The 26,394-nt window shown below is 42.1% G+C and overlaps 1 protein-coding gene across 1 annotated transcript in view; it reads right to left on the reverse strand.

The window, feature by feature from the left end:
• Positions 1–26,394, reverse strand: part of CDC42BPB (CDC42 binding protein kinase beta) — a 412,316-nt gene that overhangs the window by 205,169 nt on the left and 180,753 nt on the right. The window contains exon 9 of the mRNA XM_029597996.1: positions 9,213–9,461. Within this exon, the coding sequence (XP_029453856.1) occupies positions 9,213–9,461 (249 nt within the window). The remainder of the gene's footprint in view (positions 1–9,212; positions 9,462–26,394) is intronic.

Consider the following 26,394-nt stretch of genomic DNA (forward strand, 5'->3'; position numbering starts at 1 on the left):
AATCTTCTAAAGAACCGGTACAAATCGATTCTTGTTTTGAATGGATTATATCTACATAAGGGAACATATGATAAACCCTTTTCCAATGCTTTCAAAGTTGTATCAGTTAACTCTAATTGGGAAATATTTATTATTCCTGGACCCTCCAGACTATCTACCGGCCTCAAAAATTCTGTTGGCTACGATATTGTGCTTGTGTTGTCGGGCCTTGCCAATTCGAGGATTTATATGCCAACCGAGATCTCCTTTTGCAATATCAACAGCGCCCTTTCTCCCAAAATGTGACATGTACCCTTCAGTATTCGAAGCAAGTGGGTAGGCTTGTCAATATCATTAAGACACACTGGCATGTCCTGACCCTTCAGCCCACTTTTCAGATTGAACCAAGGTTTGCCTTTCAGGGGTCAGAACATTAGAGATATAGTGGTTAAGTCCACGTTTGTATCAACAGTGACACCCCGACCGTCTGGTGGCCACCAAGGGTGTGGTCACTGTGATATGTGCTCCCTGGCACTGACAGGGAACCAATGGCAAGTCCCCAACTCTGACAAAATTCTGAGATTGGACGGATCAACTTGTTGTGAGTCAGAACGGGTGATTTATGTCATTCAGTGCCCGTGCAAGTTGTTATACATCGGCCGCACGAAACGTAAAATCAGAACCCGCCTTATAGAACACAGAAGTTGTATAAGAACTGAGAAACTTACTGCACCGATGGTACCACACTGCATCAGGCATCAACATGAGTTTACAGATCTAAGATGGCTAATTCTAGAACAGGTGCGCCCTGATCCACGTGGTGGGGACATCCAATCCCGGTTAAATATGCGTGAACAGGAGAGCGGATGACGTCACCGCGCAGGACGGACGGCTAAACCCGGCGGCTCACCTCCCGCCCCGATCATCAGGCACCATCGGCGTCCTTGCGCCTCGGCTCCCCTCCAAAACTGAGGACCGGCAACTGCTAGTGCTGCTATGGCAGCTAACAAAAAAAAAATTGGACCTCAAACGTTTCTCCTTCGCCGCAGCCGCGGCGGAGCTCGACTCGGAGAGCGCGGACAAAATGGCGGACGGAGCGGCCTTGCTCGCTGACCCGGAGGAGAAGGCAATTTCGGGGCCCACGGAGTCGGGAGACGGCGGGGCACCGTCCCGGGCTGACTTCTCCGCTTGGTTTGGGGCCATACGAGCAGACATGGCCCAATATAAAAAAGATATGGAGGCTATAATGTCCGGGCTCAAAACGGAGGTCTCGGAGTTGAATCACCGCGTGGAAACTGTGGAGGAGGGACTAGAGGAGCAGCAGTCACATAATCAGGCCCTCAGTGAAGAACAACAGAAACTGAGAGACTCGCAAGACACCTTAGCAAGGCAAGTGGAGGATATGGAAAACAGGCTGAGAAGATCTAATCTCCGGTTTAGGGGCATCCCAGAGATTAACGAAAATACAGATTGTATGAAAGTTATACAAGATATTTGCCTGACCTTGCTTAATGCGGAGCCCGCTGCAGCTGAGGAGACCTCTATCATACTGGACAGAGCTCACAGATCCTTGGGGACCCCCAGGAATAATCAGGCTCGGGACATCATTGCTTGTTTTCATAACTTTACCATGAAGGAAAAGGTGATGACTGCGGCCAGGAAGCAAGGCTCCCTGCAGTGGCATGGGAACAAGATTGAAATCTTCCAGGACTTGGCATTTACCACAATTCAAAAACGGAGAGAATTCCGGGCAGTAGTGCAGGTATTGCGTGATCAGAACTTTCGCTATAGATGGCTGTTTCCCTTTGGACTGAGTTTTTCTATCAATGGCTTCACCTCTAAAGTGCAGCAGGTGTCGGAGGCTGAGGATATCCTGAGAGCGGCGGGCTACATGTCAGAGTCACGGCGACCGCTGAAAGTAGGAGCTCCAGAGGCACCCCACATTAGAGAGTGCCCAAAGTGGCAACGAGTGCCTAAGGGTGGGAAGCGGCTCCGCAGGAATTCAGAGGATTCTACTGCATCCAAAGGCCCAGGCTGAGGCGAGGGGACTCTGTGGTAACAATTCTTCACTTTGGACTTGAGCTTCACGAGGGGGCTTGGGGTCACTGCGGCCATACACAGGCTGGGACCCCGGTTCGGTTAAGTTTTTATAGTCTTACAGGTTGATTGGATACCGTTGTCTTGTATGTGTTCACGGGGGAGGGCGGGGGGTGGGATAGGACTTGCTCGGTGATGTCATCACTCTCCAAGGTCGAAGCCCACGCAGATAGTGGGTGCATAGGGGGACGGGGAGGGCGGGGAGGGGTAGGTGAAGGGAGACCGGTTCAGAATTACGTTATCCTTAGTTCCGCAGGATCTACAGTGGGGTGGGGTGCGAGGCGCATACTACGCTGGTTCCTACTGGGAGGTGTGCCATGCTGTTTCTTCGCAGCGGGGTGGAGAAGCTGTCCTCAACTTCTCACATATGTAGATGGATAGTTTAAAACTACTCTCTATAAACACTAAAGGGCTGAATTCTCCCACGAAAAGGAAAACCTTCCTACAGGATATGAAACGCGTACATGCTGATATTGTGTTCTGTCAGGAAACCCACTTGACCAAACGGTATGAAAAATTGCTGACCTCCAGGGATTTTCCCCTCTTTTTCCATGCGGCAGCATCCAAAGGGAGTAAATACTGCGGGGCGGGCATTTTGTTTTCTCAGCATCTCACGCCAGAGGTCGGAACCATTTTAAGGGACGTGGAGGGCCGATATATCATACTGAAAGTGCAGATTCACCATACTCTTTACACACTGGTTAATGTTTATGCGCCCACAAGTGACCAGGCCGGTTTCTATGGAAAGATTTCCAAGATATTGGCGGATTGGTCGGAGGGTCAGGTTATTGTGGGTGGGGATTTCAATATCACCAGAAATCCCTATCTGGACAACACGGGCTCTAGTTCAGGGGGGCGTCGCAAGGATAGGCAAGCCTTTAAGCATTTGATTGAGGATAGGGGCCTAACCGATATCTGGCGATTATTGAACCCTACAGCCAGGAACTACACTTTCTTTTCTAATCCACATCAATCCTATTCAAGGATCGATTATTTCCTAATTGATAAATCACTGGTGAGCCATGTCCTAGACACAGACGTGGGCAATATCACCTGGTCGGATCATGCTCCGATTTGGGTTACATTGAGGCAGCCCAGGGGGGAGCAGGGGACTCTGTTCTGGCGTCTTAATGAGCGTTTACTTGATAAGGATTTTGTTGAAACTATTAATGGAGCCATACGAGATTTCCTGGATACGAATGATACTGGGGAGGTGAGCCCCGGTACACTCTGGGAGAGTTTGAAAGTGGTCCTTCGGGGTTTATTTATTTCCAGGGCAGTGTTTGTAAAAAAGGATAGTGCGAAGAAGCGACTACAGTTGCTAGAGTCCATTGCTCATTTAGAATTACGCCACAAACAGGCTATGGAGCCTTCTGTTGCACAACAGTTAAAAGAGGCACGTAGAGCCCTTCATGATTTAGAGCTGGGGAATATTGCCCACCAATTAGATCTCCTGCGTCAGCAACATTTTGAATATGGCAATAGGGCGAGCAAACAATTGGCACGACAACTGAAAGAAAAGGAGGCAGTCACACAAATTACGAAAATTCGAAATATAGATGGGCAATTTCTCCATTCACAGGGGGAGATAGGTAAGCGATTTAATGCCTTTTATCAAGAACTCTATGACTCCGACCAGACCATAACTGCTCACGAGATCTCAAAGTATTTGGAAGGTGTTACACTACCAGCCTTAGCGGAGGCAGATAGACAGCGTCTAGACAGAGAGGTGACACAAATAGAAGTTTTACAGGTTATTAAAGAGCTCAAAATGGGCAAATCCCCTGGACTGGACGGGTATTCAGGGAAGTTTTATAAAATGTTCGGCCCCCTACTGGTGACCCCTCTTGTAAACATGTTTAATGATCTCAGGGACACGGGCCATATTTCACAACAGGCTAACACTGCGGGCATTACTATCCTGGCCAAACCCGGGAGGGATCACACCCTGTGCGGTTCCTATAGGCCGATATCGCTTATCAATATTGACCTAAAGATTTTGGCAAAAATTCTAGCCCGGAGATTGGGACAGGTGGCTCATATTCTAGTGGCTCCGGACCAGTCCGGGTTTATCCCTGGGAGGCTCGCTTCCGATAATGTGCGTCGCGTTGTTGAACTGATTGAACATGTACAAAATAATGATATTCCTGCTACTCTTCTCTCCATCGATGCCGAAAAGGCGTTTGATAGGGTTCACTGGCCCTATCTCTTCCAAGTATTGTCAAAAATGGGGCTGGGTGCTAATTTTCAGACCTGGGTATCTAAACTTTATGACCATCCACAAGCCCGCATTAAGATCAATGGTGCGTATTCCCCACCTTTTGAGGTCCGGAGGGGTACCAGGCAGGGATGCCCCTTGTCACCCCTGCTCTTTGCTTTGACCCTGGAACCACTGGCAGAAACTATTAGACGCTCCCCGAACATCACAGGTCTGCCCGTGGGAGGGTCTGAGTATAAATTATCCCTTTTTGCGGATGATCTTCTTTTCACTGTCACTAACCCTGCCACCTCCTTATTTGCGTTAGCGCAAGCAATTAGATCCTTCGGGAGGGTGTCCGGGTTCAAGATGAACGAGGACAAATCTGAGTTGCTCAATGTTTCCATGCCTGAGTCAGCATATTCGCAGCTGGCTGCCCAACTACCCTTTAAGAAGGCTAAACAATGGATTAAGTACTTGGGGGTTAAGATTAGCCCTGATTTACGGCAACTATTTGAGCTAAACTATACGCCTCTTCTTACCTCCATTCAACACAGTTTTGATAGATGGGACAGACTGAGTTTGTCCTGGCTGGGGCGCATTGCTGCTGTCAAAATGACGATACTTCCCAAATTTTGCTACCTGTTCCAGACTCTGCCTGCCAAGGTACCTTACAAAGCATTGACTCTGTGGCAGCGGAAGCTATTTCGATTTGTCTGGAAAAGGAGACCCCCGAGGGTGGCCAGATCGGTGCTATATAAGGATAAGTTGCATGGGGGCCTTAATTTCCCTAATCTACTATGGTACTACGTGGCTCACCTGCTGGCTGTGATAGTCAATTGGCATTGCCAGACTCAGTCCAAACCCTGGATATCCATAGAGAAGGCGATAGCTCGAGCGCCTCCTTTGGCCACTAGGGTGTGGGCAATGCCGATACCGACGGGGGGAGGTCTAACAACTTTTTCATAAGTGGTGCTGCAAACCTGGCGGCTATGGAAAAACCAGCTCGTGTGAGACCACGTGGCGTATTTGTATACATCCTTTCTTCATAATCCAATGTTCCCCCCGGGGATAGACGAAGCATTCATTAGCAGATGGCAGCGTAAGGGCATTACCACTTTGGGGCAACTCTGGAAGGGAGGGAAACTTATACCATTCACTGACTTATTGGCCCAATACCACCTAGATCCGTCGGACCACTACACTTACCTGCAATTATCTCATTTCTTTTCTACTTATAGGCTAACTAGGCTGTTCGCTCAAGAACAGCCGCTGTTTCTGACACTCTGTGGGAACGCGGATCGGGTTCGGCGACATGTCTCTAGGATATATGCTTTGCTGAATGAGGGAAAAGGAGGGAAGCCATTGTATCGTGCACACTGGGACTCTGATCTGGGCGGAGCAATGACCGGGAAGGCTTGGGAAACTTGCTACCTGCGCATTTCTAGGTGCTCAGTCTCCGCGACACTGAAAGAAAATGGCTATAAACTTCTTTATAGATGGTACCTCACACCGGCACGCATGCACAGAATGTCCTTGCGCCCTACTGCCAGCTGTTGGAGGTTGTGTGGCCTAGAGGGTACCTTCTTTCACATGTGGTGGGCTTGCCCTAAGGTGGTACAGACCTGGGCGAGTATTCAGGACTATATTCAGAATACCTTACATTTTAAGATCAACTTAACTCCCCAGCTTTGCCTTTTACAGGCTGACCCGGAGGAGGGTAGCTCCGGGGAACGAGCTTTGACGGCGCAGGTCGTACTAGCGACCAGGTGTGAAATTGCGCTCTGGTGGAAGCGGGCTGACACCCCAACCCTGAGTGATGTTCTGCACAGACTGGATAAGGTGTACCTTATGAGTCATCTTACCGCAATCAGGCAGGATCAGCTACCTAAATTTCAGAAGATCTGGGGGCCCTTTTCTAGGGGGAAACTTAAGGATTGATATCTGGTAGTAATACAGTTGTGGAGGGGTAGTTCCACCCTACTGGCGTCCTTAAGGAGGTACATTTCCTTTTTAAATATGACATTTTATCTTCACCTCATGGCCCTATTAATGGGCTCTACATATACTCCTCGGGATAGGACGGTAAAGGAATTTTGGATGAACTGGTCGGGGGGGGGGGAGGATGGGATGGGTAAGGGAGGGTCGGGGTACAGTGGACGCAATAAAAACGAAGGTCCACACGGAGTTTAAGAAGTTTTTATTCATCTGTTAGTTTCACACCACTACGTTGATGTCAAGCATTGTGTTGTTTTTGATATATGTATATACTATGACATACTGAGCAATAGCTGTGCTTTTGGAGAGTGGACTTGGGTCCCATATGCGCGGGAGGTGGCATTCTCTTAAGCGGGCTCTCAGTTTACTGAGGTGGGACGCATGTATAGCAATCATGTATTTCCACTTTGCGTTGTCTGGAGTGTACAATGTATGTCCTTCTGTGCATTATGTCGTTTACACTGTGGAGTGATACTCTACCTTTGTATGTCCTTCAGTTTCAATTCAATAAAATACAAATTTCAAAAAAAAAAAAAATATGCGTGAACAATATTGGATTTATTGTCTAAACACAGTAGATCCCACAGGATTAAATGAGAAAGTGAATTGGTATTCGCTTATTTAAGAACAAGGTGGTGTGAGTTGCGCTTTCAGCTTTGGATATATGAACCCCCCCAAAGGGGTAATAATTGCCAGTAGACTACAATATAAGATGTGGAGCGGCTGATTCACACAGGAAAAGACGATCTAGGACAAGACTATTTTTCATAAACACATATTTTTCATAAACACAGTAGTTTATTTACATAGCAACGATGACGCGGCCAAGAGGAGGAGTTTATTTACATAGCAACGACGTGAAAGGAGACCTCACTCTACGCAGTGTTTATCAGATTAGATCAAGTTCACATGACTGATCGGAGTCACTGTGAGGAATGATTGAAGGTGATGACACCCCGAAGGGATGATGCAGTTTGAAAAATCACAGATCGTGCTTTTGAGAATAACAATCTAGATACATGAGAAACACCCCGGATGTGATAGAAGACCAGGGTGGCTGACAGCTGCCGCGTTGACGTCAGAATCGGACGTAAAAGAGAACTTCATTTTCCGGCAAGCAAGACTTCCGATTATTTAGGGTATATAAGTATCACTGGAGGTGGTTGCCATTCAGAAGAGCAGACGCAGCCCAACGGGACTGCGGTGGATTATAAAGAAGAAGCAATGCCAAGGAATTTGCAGAAGGCTGCCTTACGACGCTCTCAAAAATAAATTTTGAAGGACACCCCCTGAAGCAGGACGTCATCGTCCGAAACACAGCTGTGTCGGGTGAACTACCATGGAGTAGATGAGTATTTGTGTCCCCCTCCTTACATTTGCGGAGATTGTGTGACAATGGATTTTATGATAAAAGAAAATAGAAAAAAATCACTAAAAACGGATAATTTAAATTAAAGCAAGGTGACCCTATACAATAATAGAGTCTGTTGCACAATACAGACCCTTAAAGTAAGGGGCCTACATACATTTGGTTTTGCATATACATGAGGTGTTTAAATTATACTTGTGGTGCCATTTGATTGTTGATATTGTTATCTAAAGATGGGTGCCATTTCCCCCCCTTGTGATGGCTTTAGGGGTTCATGTCACTGGTATTGGAGCCCTCATTTGAAGTTTTGAGATATTCTCACCACGATTGTTGTTTTGCTCCTCTCACAGTGGCTGGAGAACTCCTGCCACTGATGGTACCCTTGTGCCCCTTTATAGTGCCTTACGCTATTCATGCCACTTTTAGTATCACTTTGCCACAGCCAGTGCCTTGGAGTTCTTTTTTACCCTTCTGAGGATGTCTACCTACCAGTAAACCCTAAATTTGAAGCTCAAAATAGAATGCATTCCTTCCCCCATTGACTTTAATGGAATATGAATGGAGTGAATAAACCTTTTTTTGTTTGAAATGAGCCAAAACACAGAGGTGACCTATGAAATGAAGAATCCTAAATGAAAATTTTCAATCAGCATATCCCTACTATACTTGCACCTCTTTTTACCACAATATTTTGTACTGATTATATTTTTAAACTTTATGCAGTACATATCTATCCACTGTCATCCTAATTTGATATATCATGCTTTGAACTCTGTTTGAAAAGTGTGATATAAATATGATGGATATTTATTTAAAAGGAAAATATCTTCTTTGCCACTGAATCTCTGCATATTTGATAACAGAAAATTTAAAGGAAAGATCTTTAGTATCTCCTAATGCACATGAATATGTTTGATCTTTTTCTAGTCCTACACACTTGCCCTCATTAAAATATTTTCTTGAAGCAAGTGTTAGCTAGATTCATCAAGTATCAACTTTTGTTTCTTAACTCTATTGCTTCATCTTCTGGTCATATTACTGCATTGCACCTGTATTTATTATATTTTTAATTTTTTCTTTTTAAACATACACATTTATGGACACATACAATGTTTATAATAAATAAATCTCTCATATCCACTATTCAGTAGTCTGTGCTATATTCATGTTTTACATATAATCAATTTGATGCCTGCATCAGCAACAAGGTGATGCCCTGATGCTGTCACCAGTGGCAAATTAGGAGGAGCTTCCTAATAATTTGACATTTATTTTTCCTCCGGAAGGAGAGAAAAATTAGAGTGAAAATGGGGTATCAATGATTCTAACATTCACCTGAATTTATTAAAAATAAGTTTTGCTACTACTATTACTTTTTGCAGGTAATGCCAGAGGGAGGTCATTTTTTTTTATACTATCCAACTAAGTCTCTGTTTCATGATATTGCTAGGTGCACAGATACATGAGGAACATTTACACAGCCTTCTCTCTGGATGGTCATCATTTCATTAATATTCCATAATTAAACAAAAATAACTACAAACATATGAATATTGAAAAGAAGGAACATACATGATTCCTTAGCACATCATCATCTACATCAAAGTTTGAGGTGTCAGAAGGGCTGCTGACTTCTGGAATATAAGGTGCTTCTAGGTTTCGTATATTTTCCCAGTCTATTCCTTCAAAAAACTTGTGGCCTTTGAAATCATCTATTCCATTCTGTCCCAGTCGACATTCTCTACCACAGATAAGCCGTTGGATGAGATCTTTTGCTGCGTCCGACACATCAGTGATATGGGAAGGGAACTGAAATCGCTCCTAAAAAGCAAGTTTACACATACACTTCATTTGAGACATTTAAACAGGCAAATTCTCATAAAATTAGGGTAAAATCAGAGTTGCAAAGATGGTGTTTCCTAAACAAACCCATAAATGGGTGATTGCTGGAGAGGGATCAAATCTATGAAATAATGGATTAAAAGATAAGATTTATCATGCAAGTACATCAATTTTTAGTTATGTTTTAAGTTATGCTTAATGTAGTACAGTCAACTGTTTCCAATGCCTTAATAGCCAGGAAAAATTTTGTTTAAATTCAATCCCTATTGCAACATGCAAAATTGAAGTACCGTAATTGATTTCTATATTACAGAATGACTTTTTTCCTGGTAACTTTCTTCCTGTTCTGTAAGTCTTGTACTTCTGTCCTTCAAAACTGAAGGAGGCTGTAATGCTCTAATCTACTGCAACATTGCTCAAACAAGCTTCAGGCCTTCAAGGTAGAGCATTTTTATTAGTCTTAGTGCTCTGAAGTGTTTATCTTTTCTTTTTAAACTATTTGAAACCTGAGAGAATACAATAAAATCACATTTAAAAAGTAAACAGTGGATTCAATTTCCAAAAAAATTGGAGGCCCCTAAATTAGGTGCTTATTTTCAGCTAAAAATTCACAAATCTAAGGTTCTCAATTTAGGGCTGCTAGTCATTTGCCTAGATTTAGGTCCCTAAATTAGGTGTCTAGTTCAGAAAGTCAGTGCTAAGCTCCTAACTTTGTTTCCCCACATTAACTAAATGAGGCACGTAGTGAAATTAGGAGATTAAATTTAGGGAATTTAGCCCTAGTACATTTTCAAAAGGGGCAATTTAGAAGCTTAACTGAAAGTCAGGATCTTTAACCCTTTGAAAACTGGCCCCAGGATGCAGATCTTTTAACAAAAAAATAACCTAATAAAGATGTAGCACCCGGTAAAGTTTTAGTCACAGATACAAGGTTCACACACAAGCATACAAATATAGACAATAACTTTGATACTGGGGCTGAGTGCACATGTACGCCAGCTCATGCAAAAGGACACAGCCATGTTATAACATAAGCGCGTATACGCGCACATGGTATAAGGCTGTACGTGCATACATGTACACACAATTTTATATGAACGTGTGCATGTACGAGCAAATACCATCTCTACTGCATAAGTGGGGATATTTTAGTAGATACGTGTGCACTTGCAATTACCAGTTTGACCAGTTTGTTCCTAGCTTGCCCAAGTAGGGGATAGGATTTCCTAACCCCCCTAGTTGCTCTCCTGCCTCCCGATCCAGAGGCTTCCACCAACACTGTTGCTCTCCCATCTCTTGTTTATTTTATTTTTTTCTCGCTCCTCGCAGGTCTCCCAGCGCTCCTGAGGCCCCCTCTGTGTTCGGGCCATGCTCCGCCCCCTCAGCGACGCGACTGACGTCATCAGAAGCACGCAGAGGATAAAAGCGCACCAGAATCCTGGGGGGACTTGCTCTCCTGCCTCCTGATCCACCAGAGGCTTCCACCAACACTGTTGCTCTCCCATCTCTTGTTTTTTATTTTTCTCTCTCTACTCGCAGGTTTCCCAGTGCTCCTGAGGCCCTCCTCGGTGTTCGGACCATGCTCCGCCCCCTCGGCGACACGACTGACATCAGAAGCACGCAGAGGATAAAAGCGCCAGAATCCCGAGGCGCTGCGCACCGGCATCACACACCGAAGGGGCGCGTCAAAGGGGCATGCCCCTTTGTACGCCCCTTCGTTCAGCCCCTCGTGCACCCCGAGACAATATTAATGGACAAAGAACACCGCTCGCCAAACGCCAGAACCATGCCAACGAACAAAAATTCAACATTCCCCATCCAAGTATGCACAGGAAATGGTAAGTATGGAAATAACACAATGAGAAAACAATGCAAAAACCATTATATTAAAAAAGAAATTAGCGATCCAAATACAAATAACAATTCCAATAAAGTAAACCAACAGTATCAAATTAAACAGCCTAATGATCACCTTCCTGCTAATTAACGCACAATCAGTGACAAAAAAAATTTCCCATCATCACTGACCTGCTATACGACACAAAACCTAACTTTATAGCAATAACAGAATCATGGCTAAAGAAATCAGATGTCTTAAAAAATCAGCTACCTAACAAAAACTATGAGGTCTTCTCGATCCCTAGAATAAATAAAAGAGGGGGCGGATTAATATTAATCATTGAAAAGAAATTCAAAACTAAACTGCTAGCAATGACGACGCCAACAAATCATGAAATTGCCTTTCGACAGACCATTTGCAAATCTGTCTGATCTACTGCTCACCCAGCCTCCTCGAGCTAAACATCTCCCCACTAATAGAATTTTTTACAACACATCTAAACCCATCTAAACCGACCATAATATTAGGTGATTTTATTTATTTATTTAATTTATTTTATTGTTTTTGTTATACCGAGTTTCATGACTGGCATCACATCAACCCGGTTTACAATTAACAATGTGTGAAAAGCATAAGGTAACGTGATAACAATATTCCCAATAGAACTGTGAACTTTAAATACAGAGAATCAATTGAAGGGTGTGAGAAAGTTACAATAAAACAATAAAACAGGGAAAATTAACTTGGAGCTGGAAGAGGGGAGAGATTGAACAATGCAATATTTACATTTCAGCCAATTAGTGTAGTAGTATAGCGGAGTGAATAAATAGGCCTATGTGAATAAATGAGACGGTACATAAATATGAAACGGTAAAATAAGTAACCAAGAGAATAAATATGACACAGTAGTGAATGATAATGATATGATAAAACTCAGCAGGTAATGATGTGCGTAAGTTTATGGTAGTTGGATTCTTATTTAGATCCAGTTATTGTATGCGAGTTTGTGTTGAAGAGTGGAGGTTTTATTCAAGGCTTGGAAATGCTTTTTTGAAAAGCCAAGTTTTTAGTCTCTTTCTAAATGTTAGAGAGCATGGTTCCTGTCTCAAATCCGGTGGGATAGAGTTCCAAAGAGATGGACCTGCTGAAGAGAAGGCTCTGAGACTCAAGGATTTATGTTGGAAGGTTTTGGCATTTGGAATTTGGAGTGACTCTTTGTAGCATGCCAAAGGACACATTTTAACCTTCACATGGACGTTCACTCCCTATCAAATACCTGCCAAACATTAATTGACATAATGACTGCACTAGGTTTCAAACCTATGACAGATAAACCAACTCACAAAGCAGGCCTCTCATAAGACCTAACATTCATTAACAGTAATTTTCTAGAAAACAAAAACTGAATACACACAAATCCCATGGTCAGACCACTTCCTCATTAGTTCTCAGATCAAACACACAGGCCCAACAAAGAAACAAAGCATTAAACCAGCTGAATTCATATACTGCCCACCCTTTAACACAGACACTCTAAAAGACAAATTACATGATGAACTAACACACATCAACTTCACAAATAGCCACATCGCAACAACCGACTGGATAAACAGAAGCACAACTTTGGCAAATGAAATAAACCCACAAAAAAAGGTCCACATTAAAGAACCAAAACAGAAAAATCCATGGTAAAACGGATCCTTGGAAAGAAAGAAAAAGAATGGAAATAAACCAAAACTGAGAATTTAACAAAATACAGAAAACAACTAGCCTACTACAAAAAAGTAACTCTTGAAACTAAAAAGAAATATTTCAGCTCAAAAGTAGAAAAGTTTGCAAATGCTAGAACCCTATTTAACATAGTTAAAAACCTCACCAGTGACAACACAAAATCAACAGACCTTACAAGAGAATCAATGCAATGAAGTAGCTCAATTCTTTAAAGATAAAATTGAAAACTTAAGAACAAAAATCCCTAACACAACCAAACGAGATTAAAATGCCCACAAGAGATGTCAACATATGGTCAGAGTTTGAAGAGATATCACACATCGAAGTCGAGAACATGATAAAAAAAAACCTGAACCCAGCTCCTCACTCAATTGACATCATACCCATAATGGAATTAAAAAAACTAGCCAACATAGTAGCTCCAACTTTAACTAAAATCAACAACCTTTCCCTAGATGAAGGATCAATGCCAGATACCTTGAAAGAAGCCATAATCAAACCAATCATTAAGAAAAAGAACCTGGACCCCCTAAATCTGAGTAACTATAGACCAGTTTCCAACTTACCCCTAATAACCACACTAATTGAAAAAAAAAGTCCAAAAACAATCAAACCACTTAGAAAGTAACAACATTATATCCCGCAAACATTACAGTACTGAGACACTACTACTAGCCCTATCAGACAATATCTTAAGAGGCTTAGATACAGGAACACATTACATTCTGGTTCTATTGGATCTCTCTGCAGCTTTTGACACTGTAAACCACAAAATACTAATCAATAGACTAAAATAAATAGGACTCAATAACAAAACAATAAACTGGTTCAAGTCATACTTAAGCAATAGATGTTTCCAAGTACAAATCAAAAACATACTATCAGACAAAATCAAACTACAAACAGGAGTCCCACAGGGATCAGCCTGTCCACAGCACTCTTCAACATTTACCTCCTCCCAGTATGTCACCTACTCGCAGGACTTGAAATAATACATTACATATATGCAGACGACATACAACTACTGTTATCCATCGTAAACAATATTGAGGAAACAATGAAACTAGCCAATATGTATCTTGAAATAATCAAACAGCTCCTAAATCAAATGGAACTCATAATAAACATTGACAAAACTGAATTCTTACACCTAGAATGAAAAAATATACACCCTATACAACCTACAATTGCAATAAAAAATAATCTAACCATAGAGTTAGCAACAAAAGTATGGAATCTAGGGGTAATAATTGACCCCGAGCTAAACATGAAACAACATTTCACAGAAATTAAAAGAAGGTTACGCCAAACTAATGGCACTTAGAAGACTAAAACCCCTGCTAACGTTGAACAATTTTCGCACAGTGCTACAGGCAATGATATTCACGAGCACAGACTACTGTAACTCTCTGCTATTAGGGCTACCTCAAGTTACCATTAGACCACTCCAAATATTGCAAAATTCCGCTGCTAGAATTTTGACAGGCAAAAAGAAAAGACACCACATCACAAGAACACTTGCTGAACTACACTGGCTTCCAATCGAACAAAGAATACAATACAAGGCACTGTGTATAATTCACAAACTAATCCATGATGAAAAGGCCGACTGGCTTAACAGCACTGCGTGTACATGTTCCACACAAACCTGAAATCTGCTAATAAGGCTCTACTAACTGTTCCTTCTGTTAAATCAGCACGCCTCACTCAAGTAAGGGAGAGAGCACTATCACTAGCTGGACCTGTTCTATGGAACTCCATGCCACTCGAAATCAAGCTACAGACAAATTTGAAACTATTTAAATCGAATCTGAAAACATGGCTTTTTAAACAAGCTTTCTTGAAAGACAAAGAGGAGGAGGAAAACAGTCGATAGATAAGGAAGCACCAAGCAATCAGTTTTTTTCTTTTATATTTCCAAATACATATTAACGTAGATTTGAACCGCTTTACAGTTTCCTAACCGACATATAAGCTTTATTTAAACACATAGTCTCTATTATTAAAATATGTTACCATTCTATGTTGGCACATGTTAATTTGTAATCTATACCAATTAATCAGGTCTTTAATGAAGATAGAAAGGACAAAAGAAGTCATGGGAGCCCAAACTTAGATAGGAATGCCAAACACATCCGCAGTAATACAGATATTGAAATAGATGCATCTGTGCCCCTGATTACAGATACTGAATCATGATATACAAGTTTCACACAACAAAATGGTATCTAGGGTCAATGAATTAGGAAAATTCTGGAGGAAAGACTATGAAAGATTTAGTTAAAGAAGATACGACCAATAAAAAATGGGATAGTCCTTTTTTAAGAGGAAGAGGAGGTTGGAAAGGGAGAGCAAGAGGGAGGAGTTTTTACAACCACCATTACAATCAATACTACAACCAATATCTAGCATACCAAGAGCAGAGATATTAAGTCATAAGCAAGTCAATAAAATTGTGAATATTTCACCACGTACTCTGACTCCACATGAAATTAAATCACTCCAAAAGGGCCTTTCATTCGTTCCAACACCATCTTATAATGCATTGAAAACACAAGTAGAGTTGTTCAAATTTACAAGGAAGTTAAAAATAATAGATGTATTTTCTGATACAGGACAAAAATATCAAGATATGTCCATTGTAAAATATCAAGATATGTCCACTTGCACTACCAATCCTGTTATCCAAACTTATGAAAATCTTATTCTACAAGATTTGAAAGAGGCAGAACATAGCAACTCCTCGAAAAACTCCTCGAAAAAAAGATTTTTCAATATGACTTACTTAGAAAAAACTGCATTAACGACCCTAAGGATGATTCAGAAATCATCATTAAAGCAGCAGATAAGGGTGGCTCTACAGTGATCACGGAGAGAGAAAAATACATCAATGAAAATGACAGACAACTTTCGGATTGTACATTCTATAAGAAGTTAAAAGAAAACCCCACTATTAAAATTAAAACAGAAATTGACAATTTATTATGAGATCATCTTTAATCATTGGTCCAAACAGTTTTTTTTAATCTGATTCCTATTTCATGGTATACACTCTGTTTTCAATAAGCAAGAAGTTAACACTTAACATTTTCAAAAATTAAACCAATCTTTTCTTTACTAGAGTCTCAACCCTTTATATATGTTTTTTCGTTTGTATCTTTTCGAATAATATTTTGCGGACAAATCCAGAACCTCCAGAGCCGTGAGAGCACAGTCAAACGCTCGCAGAAGAAAAAATCATGAGAGAGTAAAGGAGAATAATCCCTAAAATAATTGATACCAGAGACGTTTCCTGATGAAGCGGAATGTGAAACGTGATCATATTGAACCGAATTCTGGATTCATAAACTAATGTTTTGACTTGAGCATCGAATATTCATCTAAGGGAAGTACCCTGTTTTTTGCTTTCATAAGGGCCGATACAGTAAAGTCTGTTGGTTAGTAGTTGCTTTATTTTGGCGAGGTCTTCTTCTTTGTGTGACATATCTATGTTTGTGATTTGTATTGTTTTTTTAACACGACATATGGACTAGGTTACCTTTTTGGACATTATCAATCTGAATTCTATTTTCGGTTAAAAGAACATTATATATGTACATTCAAGTTTATATGTTGCCATTTTATATGTTGTCTCACATATGTCTTTATGGTTTTTAATTATTTCTGGGTTTAATTTTGTCAATTATGTTTATGTATTGTAGCCCCCTAGGGCAGCACCAAATATAAGGGGTGAAACTTGGCCAGAGTCGGGCTTGCTTATAGTACTTTGTCTCCATTGAATAAAGTATTCTAATCAGACATCTGGCATCTATTCTACTTTGTTACCCTAGACTTTAACCTGGGCAGACAAGTTTGATGAGTGTTATTGTACATTGTGGGGGACTTCTATGATCTTTTCCCAGTAGATAAGTATTTCTCCTTCCCTCCACCCATCTATAGTCCTACCCGTGCAGCGGCCCCAACATACCCAGTAAACATCAAGGGACTAGGGTGATATTGAAGGTTCCCTGCTGGATATTGGGTGGCTTATATGTTTTCAAATGTTTTAAGGGTTTCTGGATTCTCCTGTCCAGCTTGTGGTTATGGGTAGTTTAGCTGTATTTCAGCACTTTCCCCTGATTGGTGAACCTATTTATTACTAGGAGAGGGGGTTTGATTAGAGAGAGTGAAATAGGTATACATATCTGTTTATTCTGGTAAATACGGGTGTGAATGTGCTTGATGGGTTGGTCTGTCTACAGTCCTACTTGGTAGGACTATAGATGGGTGGGTCTGTCTACAGTCTGTCTGTCTACAGACTATAGACGGGTTGGTCTGTCTACAGTCCTACTTGGTAGGACTATAGATGGGTGGAGGGAAGGAGAAGTACTTTTTGCAGCTTTTGTTTATGTCTATTGGTCTTAGAGGCCCTATGAGCACTGTCACCATCATCCAATGACGACGTTTATAATCTTCGCTTTGTATTTTGACAATCTGCTGAACTTTTTGCACTTGACATTGATTTCCTTTTCTGGATCTATTTGTGACCAACTGTTTATGTTTTTGTATCTCCTTCTCTGTCACTGTGTTTAATGATAATGTTAATAAAAATTATTTTGGGAAAAAAAACCCTAAATCGGAGAAAATTCTTTTTCACACAACATACAATTAAGCTCTGGAATTTGTTGCCAAAGGATGTGATTAGGGCAGTTAGTGTAGCTGGGTTTAAAAAAGGCTGGGTAAGTTCTTGGAGGAGAAGTCCTTTAACTGCTATTAATCAAGTTGACTTGGGGAATTAACCACTGCTATTACTGGCATTAGTAGCATAGGATCTACTTAATGTCTGGGTACTTGCCAGGTAATTGTAATCTGGATTGGCCACCGTTACAAAGAGGATGCTGGGTTTGATGGATTGGTCTGGGAACACCCAAGAGAGATAAAGCCTCAGCACAGGCTTCATTTTTAACATGGCTATTCTCTCTAGCTAGGAAATATTATCCTTCCCTGCTTATTCAAATCCTACATTAGTTTGTTAATTAAATGAGAGTAATCCAAATTGGCTAATGGAAAATGGTCTTGCACAATCTTCACTCTTAAATTGACATATTCAGGTGCCCATTTGAAAGAAAATCTCTTATGTAAATGGGTCTCCAATTCTTGAGGAATATAAAGAATTTCTGACTTACACATGTTCACCTTAAATCCCAAGACTCTGCTGTATAATATTAGCTCTTGTACCAAGACTAGCAAGGAAATCAAAGGGTTAGATAAGGTGACGACATCATCCGCAAACAGCAAGATCTTATAATCCACATTTCCTATAGTAATCCCTTTGATATTCACATTTATTTCTAATCCTTTCTGCTAATTGTTCCATATCAAATGCAAATAAAAGTAGAGAGAGAGGGTACCCCTGCCTCATCCCCCTCTCCAAAGAGAATCGCTCCGAAACTCTCCATTAACTTTAACAGCTGCCTGAGGTGTAGCTTACAATTTCCATATCCAAGCATTAAACTGTGCACTCCAACTCATATTTTTCTATAATTTTGTACATAAATTGCCAATGGACTATCAAAAGCCTTCTCGGCATCAACTGATAGAAGTAAAGTCTCTTGGTTGGTATCTTTTGTAGCCCAAATAAGATTTAATATCCAAATATTAACTGATGTATTCCTTCCCATTATAAATCCTGATTGGGTGGCATGCACTAACCCCAGGATCGGTTATGCTAACCTGTCAGATAATATTTTTGCTAGAATCTTATCAATGTTAAGTAATTAAATAGGTCTATTTGACCCACAAATTGGATTATTTCTCCTTGGCTACGGAATAACACTAATGCTTGCCAGCTTCATTGATGGTGATAATTCGCCATCCATCAGTAAATGGTAATATAATCTAAGAGAATTTGTCAGAAGATGGGAGAATCACTTGTAAAAGCACACTGTATAGCCATCCAGACCTAGTGATTTATCTAATTTTAAACCTTTAAAAGCTAAGACAACCTCATTCACTGAGATCTCTAACATTTCTTGCTGTTCTAACCATATGTTTGGTAGCTCCGATTAATAGGTGACAATACACTCACCAATCTTCTCATCTTTTTGGTATAAATCCTTATAAAATTCCTGAAACCTTTGAATAATTTGAATGGGATCCTGCTCTAAATGTCCCTCCTTAATTTTTATCCCTTAGATGTGATATGGTACCATCCATTCTTTCAATTTGAGTGCCAGCAATCTAGAGGCTTTATTTCCCTGCTCATAACAACTCTGTTTAACCCTCATGAGTTGGTAATTAATTTGATCAAGCATTAAATATGTTTTCAGTTGATCCTGTGCACTTTCCAGTTTAGTTAGTATCTTTGAAGAGCCCTTTTCCTTATATTGTTTATCAAGAACAATGATAGAATCCTTCAATTCTGTTGCCTTCTATTCTTTGTTTCTTGAGAGACCCACATAATGAGCTTTCCCCACAGCTCATATTTTAACTCATCCCAAAGAGACTTCCCCATTATCATTAAAATTATAATAGTCTTGAATCTCAGATTTTTTGACAGAAAGTCTCAACCCCTAATAAGGAGTCATTTAATCAAGATTTTGTTGGTTGGAACAGGCTAAAACTCAAAACTTCAGCCCCCAATAGGTGCATGATCAGACCACACTCATGAGTCTATGCCCGCCCTGATAAGCTTTCCCACCAATGTTGCCGAGCAAAATAGCATATTGATATGAGAATAAGAATTATTTGGTGTACAATAAAAAGTATAATCTTTAGTAGTGGGGAAACAATCTCTAACTATCCATTAACCCAAATGTTTCGAGAAAGTGCTGTAATTTCTCCTATGCGCTACTATTTTGGGAAGATCCAGAAAATTTGGAATTATCAATAGAGGGCCAAATAGTCAAGTTAAAGTCACCACCCAAGACCATGCGACTATCTGCAAACCCCACAATTGTTCTGTCAGGGATTCAAAAAAATGGCCCTGATCCTGTTTAGGGGCATGTATATTTGCCAATATAATAACCATACATGCAATATTTTCAAAAAGGAATATAAATTGACCTTCTTTCTCTCTCTGCACCTCTTTGATATGAGTGGTCAGAGATTTATGTAAAAGAATCCCCAATCCTCTATTCTTTTTATCATATGCAAATGCTAGGAAAATTTGCATGTAATTCTTGTTTCAATAAGAATTCATCTTTTTCCTAAAGTGTCACTCCTGAATAAAGGCAATGTCTGCCCTTTGTCTAGTTAATTTTTAAACAGTTGTCTCTTAATAGGTGTATTTAAACCATGGACATTTATAGAAATTTTCTTTTTAGATGTGATAGAGTAGCATTAAGTTACCCACCCCATGTGAAAAATTTCAACCTCCTTTTCCTTCTTACTGTAATGCAATATTTTCCTCAATGTGATCCCTCCCGAATCCCTACCCTGCCCGAACCTAAAGATCCTCATCCCTCCCCCTATCTAAACTCTAGAAACTTCCATCCCATATCTGTCGAGTGACAGCTCCTTACGAAGAAATGACCGTCTCCCAGATGCAGAGCAATATTTCACATATCCAGATAGAGACAGATTATGAAAACAGGTTCATGCATATAATCAGTATTACAAAACTTTAACAAGTCAACTAGAAATAACAGAATAAAATTATACTCTTATTTTACCCTTATAGATCACTCATCTAGCGTATGTATCACTATTAGGAGTCATCCATGAAAGAGCTCAAGCTAATAAGCAACACTGAAGATCATCACTCAGGTCTTAAATATTTGTTTCCAGGGGATACTCTTCATTTAGAAAATGCTTGCCTGGTCACCACTGATACTCCTATCTTCTTCTTTAGTTTTCCTGATTGAAGATCTGTGACGTCCAGCGACGCTACATTAAATGCTTTCAGCACCTCTTCTCTCGACTTGGTGCCGTAAATATTAGGCCAAAGGAAAAGTCCAGCAATATCTTATATATTCTTGGTTTCCCAGTGATATCTCTCAGTTTTCTTCAGCGCAACGTGGCTGGAGCCAGATCATTGTATAAAAATAACTTGTGACCCTCCCAGATCACAATTCCTTGGGCTCTGGCCAAACCAATAATTTTCTCCTTAACTGGAAAATCTTTCAGACAAGCCACAATGTCCTAGGGGAGACTTCCTTTTTGTGGCCTTAGTGCCCTTCAACATCAGGAAATTCTTCAGATCTGCACTAATGCCATGCAGTAAAGTGGAGCAGATATGCTGCGTCACAAATATTGCATCCTCATATTATGCTCCTTCAGGCAGGCCACTGATGCGGATGTTATTTCACCGTGATCTGTTTTCCAGATCCTAAATCTTACCTAAAACCTCTGCTTGGTTGTCAAACAAGGATGATGCAGAGCTCATAACCTCTGTTTACAGTTCATGCTCTTCCTGTTTTTGCTTGACTTCCTACACGCAGCCGCACAACTCGACATTTCACTTCGGAGCTCAGTCATAAAATCCATAATTTCCTTCTTAACGGACATTACATCCTGACAAAGATCGCAGAATCAACCTTTCGTTTCAGCTCAGGTGCGTGCCTGATCCGCCATTCCTTCTTTCTCCCCGTCACACTATCAGAATCAAACTTGGAGGAGACCTACTTCCTCATGGCCTGTGACCTACTCGTGCTCTTTTACAATGCGCTGCTAGCATCAAAGAAATGCTTCAAATTGGCAGTCTTTCGAAGAGTACCCATTAGCACCAGGGAAATTTAAGCACTAAGATTCGGAAAGCACTATGCAAAAGCTGCAGAGTCTAGCTTAAATATATAAAATAAGGAACATTTGGTCAGAGTGATCAACTTAAGCTCCCATGCCGAAAGGTGAAATTACTTCCTTCCCATCACCTTGTATATTTTTATTTAATTTATTTCTGTGAATTCCTCCTTGAGCCATGTGGGGTAGATAGGAAATGTTGCTTACCTGATGTAACAGGTGTTCTCACAGGACAGCAGGATGTTAGTCCTCACAAATGGGTGACATCGAGGATGGAGCCCAACCACGGAAAACTTCTGTCAAAGTTTCTGGAACTTTGACTGGCCCCTACTGGGCATGCCCAGCATGGCACCAACCCTGCAGCCAGCAGGGGTCCCCCTTCAGTCTTGTTTCAAAGCTACAGGCAGTGCCGAAAAATAAAATAAGACAAACGAACCCAACACCGCGGGGCGGCGGGCGGATTTCGTAAGGACTAACATCCTGCTGTCCTGTGAGAACACCTGTTACATCAGGTAAGCAACATTTGCTTTCTCACAGGACAAGCAGGATGGTTGTCCTCACAAATGGGTGAGTACCGAGCTGAGGATGTCCGAACGTGCACCAAAAGTACCCAACGGCATGCAACAGGCACAACAACTGGGGTGAAATTTGGTAGAGGACATCCGCACCCCACCGGGTAGGCAGAAGGGTGTTGGTACGTCATGTTGGAAAAAGGTTACGCAAGACAGATTGGCCGAAGATGGAATCCTGTCTTCCAGCTTTGTCCAAACAGTAGTGGGCTGCAAATGTATGGAGAGAACTCCAGGTAGCAGCCCTGCAGATGTCAGGAAGCGGCACCGATCGAAGGTGTGCTACTGAAGTTGCCATGGCCCTCACAGGGTGTGCCTTAACACGGTCTTGAAAGGGAATGCCAGCTTGCTGATAGCAGAAAGAGATGCAGTCCGCCAACCAGGAGGAAACAGCCTGCTTACCCACAGGTTGCCCTAACTTGTTAGGATGGAAAGAGACGAATAATTGAGTGCTCTTCCTGTGGGCAACTGTACGGTCTAGATAGAAAGCTAGAGCACGTTTACAGTCGAGGGTATGCAGAGTCTGTTCCCCGGAGTTGGAGTGGGGCCTGGGAAAGAAAATAGGTAGTATGATGGATTGATTAATATGAAACTCTGAAACTACGTTAGGTAAGAATTTAGGGTGAGTGCGGAGTACTGCCCGGTCCTGCAGGAGTTTAGTGTAAGGCGGATAGGTAACTAGGGCCTGTAACTCACTAACCCTGCGAGTTGAAGTGATAGCCAAAAGAAATATCACTTTCCATGTGAGATATTTAAGGTCACAGGAGTGAAGAGGTTCGAAGGGTGGTTTCATAAGGCGACCAAGAACCAGATTACGGTCCCAAGATGGGGCCGGAGGACGTAAAGGTGGCTTCAAATGGAGCAAGCCTTTAAGAAAGCGTGTTACAAGGGGTTGTACTGAAATAGGGACACCCCCGATACCTTTATGGAAGGCGGCTACCGCACTGACATGCATTCTAATGGAAGAGGTCTTTAGACCTGATTCTGACAAATGCCAAAGATAGTCCAAAAATTTAGGAATTGGACAGGAAAGGGGATCAAGGGACTGCGAAGTGCACCATGATGTGTACCTTTTCCATTTGTAGGAGTAAGATTTTCTTGTGGAAGGATTTCGTGAAGCGATGAGGACACGAGAAACTGAATCCGATAGGTTAAGTGGTTGAAGGACTAACCTTTCAACATCCATGCGGTCAGAGACAAGGCTTGGAGATTGGGATGGAGGAGGCATCCGTCGTTTTGAGTGATCAGATGCGGGTCCTTTCCCAGGGGAATGTGTCTGCGGATGGAGAGATCCTGGAGTATGGGAAACCACACTTGGTGTGGCCAGTGCGGTGCTATCAGGATCATGGTTCCCTTGTCCTGAGGTAGCTTCACAAGAGTCTTCGACAGAAGAGGAAGTGGAGGGAATGCATAAAACAGACCGGTTGTCCACGGGAGGGAGAATGCATCCCTGGGTCGAGAGTGCTGAGTCCGAATGAGGGAGCAGTAATTGGCCACTTTGTGGTTATGAGGGGACGCAAAGAGGTCTATGTGGGGATAACCCCATTTCTGGAAAAGAGAGGTCGCTACCAAGGGATTGAGTGACCACTCGTGTGGTTGGAAGACACGGCTCAGCCAGTCTGCCAAGACATTTTCTACTCCCGGCAAGTAGGTGGCCCTGAGGTACATGGAACGGGAGAGGGCTTCTGCCCAAATCTGCGCAGTTTCCTGACAGAGAAGGAAGGAGCCTGTGCCTCCCTGCTTGTTGATGTACCACATGGCCACCTGGTTGTCTGTCTGAATCAAGATTATGTGATTTGATAGGCAATCTTGAAAAGCCTGGAGAGTGTATCGGATTGCTCGACGCTCCAGGAAATTTATCTGGTGCTTGGCTTCCTCTAGAGACCAGAATCCTTGAGTTTGTAGACCGTTTACATGGGCTCCCCAGCTGACGTTGGAAGCGTCGGTGGTGAGAATTATTTGAGGATCTGGTGGGTGAAATGGCAAGCCCTGTAGGAGGTTGGACTGATTTTTCCACCAGGCAAGAGACAGACGGAGTGCATCGGTGATGCGAACAATGGTCGACAGAGGCTGAGTGGCTTGGATCCATTGTGATTTCAGAGTCCATTGCATGACTCTCATGGCCAGACGGGCCATTGGAGTCACATAAACTGAGGAGGTCATGTGTCCCAGCAGAATAAGAATTGGCGAGCTGTTGCTGTGGGTTGAGACTGCAACTGGCAAGCTAGGGACACAAGTGTTTGAACACGTTGATGAGGAAGGAAGGCTTTTGCCTATAAAAGTGTCCAAGTCTGCTCCAATGAAGGATAAGGTTTGAGATGGGAGTAAGTAGGATTTCTCGTAGTTGACAAGAAATCCTAGAGAAATTAGAGTTCGGATTGTCAGGGTCAGGGAAGACAGAGCGATTTGCTGGGTTGTGGCCCTGATCAACCAATCGTCCAAGTAGGGGTAGACATGGACGCCTTCCTTCCTGAGGAACGCTGCAACCACTACGAGACATTTGGTGAAAACTCGTGGTGCGGATACTAGGCCAAATGGGAGCACTCGGTATTGATAGTGGTTTTGGCCTACTAGAAATCGGAGGTATTTGCGATGAGACTGAGTTATCGCAATGTGGATATAAGCGTCTTTTAGGTCTAGAGAGCAGAGCCAGTCCTCTCTTTGCAGCAGAGGGAGAAGCGAGCCCAGGGTTACCATCTTGAACTTCTCTCTGTGAAGGTACTTGTTGAGGGCCCGTAGGTCCAGGATTGGTCGAAGTCCTCCTGACTTTTTTGGTATCAGAAAGTACCTGGAATAAAACCCTAGTCCCTGTTGTGAAAGAGGAATGGGTTCTATAGCGTTGGACTGGAGAAGAAGAGAAACTTCATGCTCTAGAAGAACAGAGTGGTCGGTAAGTCTCCATGCTTGCAGAGGTGGAGAGTCCGAAGGAAGAGTTAGGAAGTTTAGATGGTAACCCTGTGCAATTATCGCTAGCACCCATTGATCTGTGGTGATGCAATGCCATTTTTCTGTAAAGTGGCTTAGTCGACCTCCTACTGGTATGTTTGGTAGAGGGATTAGGCATCTGCTCTCTAAGTGAAAGTCAAAACCCCGACGCAGGGCCTGGTTGCGGAGCTGTTGCGGGCTTTTGCTTTCGAGGTTGGCGAGGCTGAGGCTTTTGATACGGCCTCATTGACCTGGACTTGGTGTGTGGGGGATAATACTTCCGTGGACGGAAGAATGACTTTTTAGGTTCCTTCTTAAATGGTTGTTTAGAAGGGAAGTCAGAAGGAATCGATGAGAGCTGTTTAAGGGTCTCATGATGATCCTTTAATTCAGCAACTATTTGTTGAATTTGCTCACCAAACAAATTATCCCCTAAACAGGGCAGGTCGGAGAGCCTGTCCTGAACCTCCGGGCGAAGGTCAGAAGACTTAAGCCAAGCCCAGCGTCTTGCCGAGATGGCTGTAGCAGACAGTCTAGTGGAAGCATCGAAGATGTCATAAGATGTTCTTATCTCATGCCTTCCAGCTTCAAAAACCTTTAAGCACGAGGGTTTGAAGGTATTGTTGGAATTGTTCTGGTAAGGTATCTGAAAATTCTTGTATCTGCTTAAAAATGACCCTGTTGTATTGGTCATATACAGCTGATAAGAAGCTATTCTAGAAATGAGCATGGCCCCTTGGTAAACTTTTCTGCCTATACTATCTAGGAACTTGTTCTCCTTAGTAGGAGGTATGGATGAGTATGGCTTCATTCTTTTAGCTTTCTTTTGAGCTGACTCTACCACAACAGAGTGGTGGTCTAGCTGAGGTTTTTGAAAGCCAGGTGCTGACTGTACCAGGTAAGTAGAGTCGGCTTTTTTGTTTACTGGAGCAACAGATCCAGGAGTTTCCCAATTCTTTTTTAGAAGATCCAGAAAAACCTGATGAATTGGAATGGAAGTGATGACTTTTGGGGCATCTAGAAATTGGAGTAACTCCATCATTTGGTGCCTGTCATCTTGCTCTGACAAGCTGAAAAGGGACCAGGTCCGACATTTCCTTCACAAAATTGGTGAAAGAGGTCCTCGGGA

This window comes from Rhinatrema bivittatum, chromosome 4 (genome assembly GCF_901001135.1).
Source record: "Rhinatrema bivittatum chromosome 4, aRhiBiv1.1, whole genome shotgun sequence".
In the NCBI taxonomy this organism is placed as follows: domain Eukaryota; kingdom Metazoa; phylum Chordata; class Amphibia; order Gymnophiona; family Rhinatrematidae; genus Rhinatrema; species Rhinatrema bivittatum.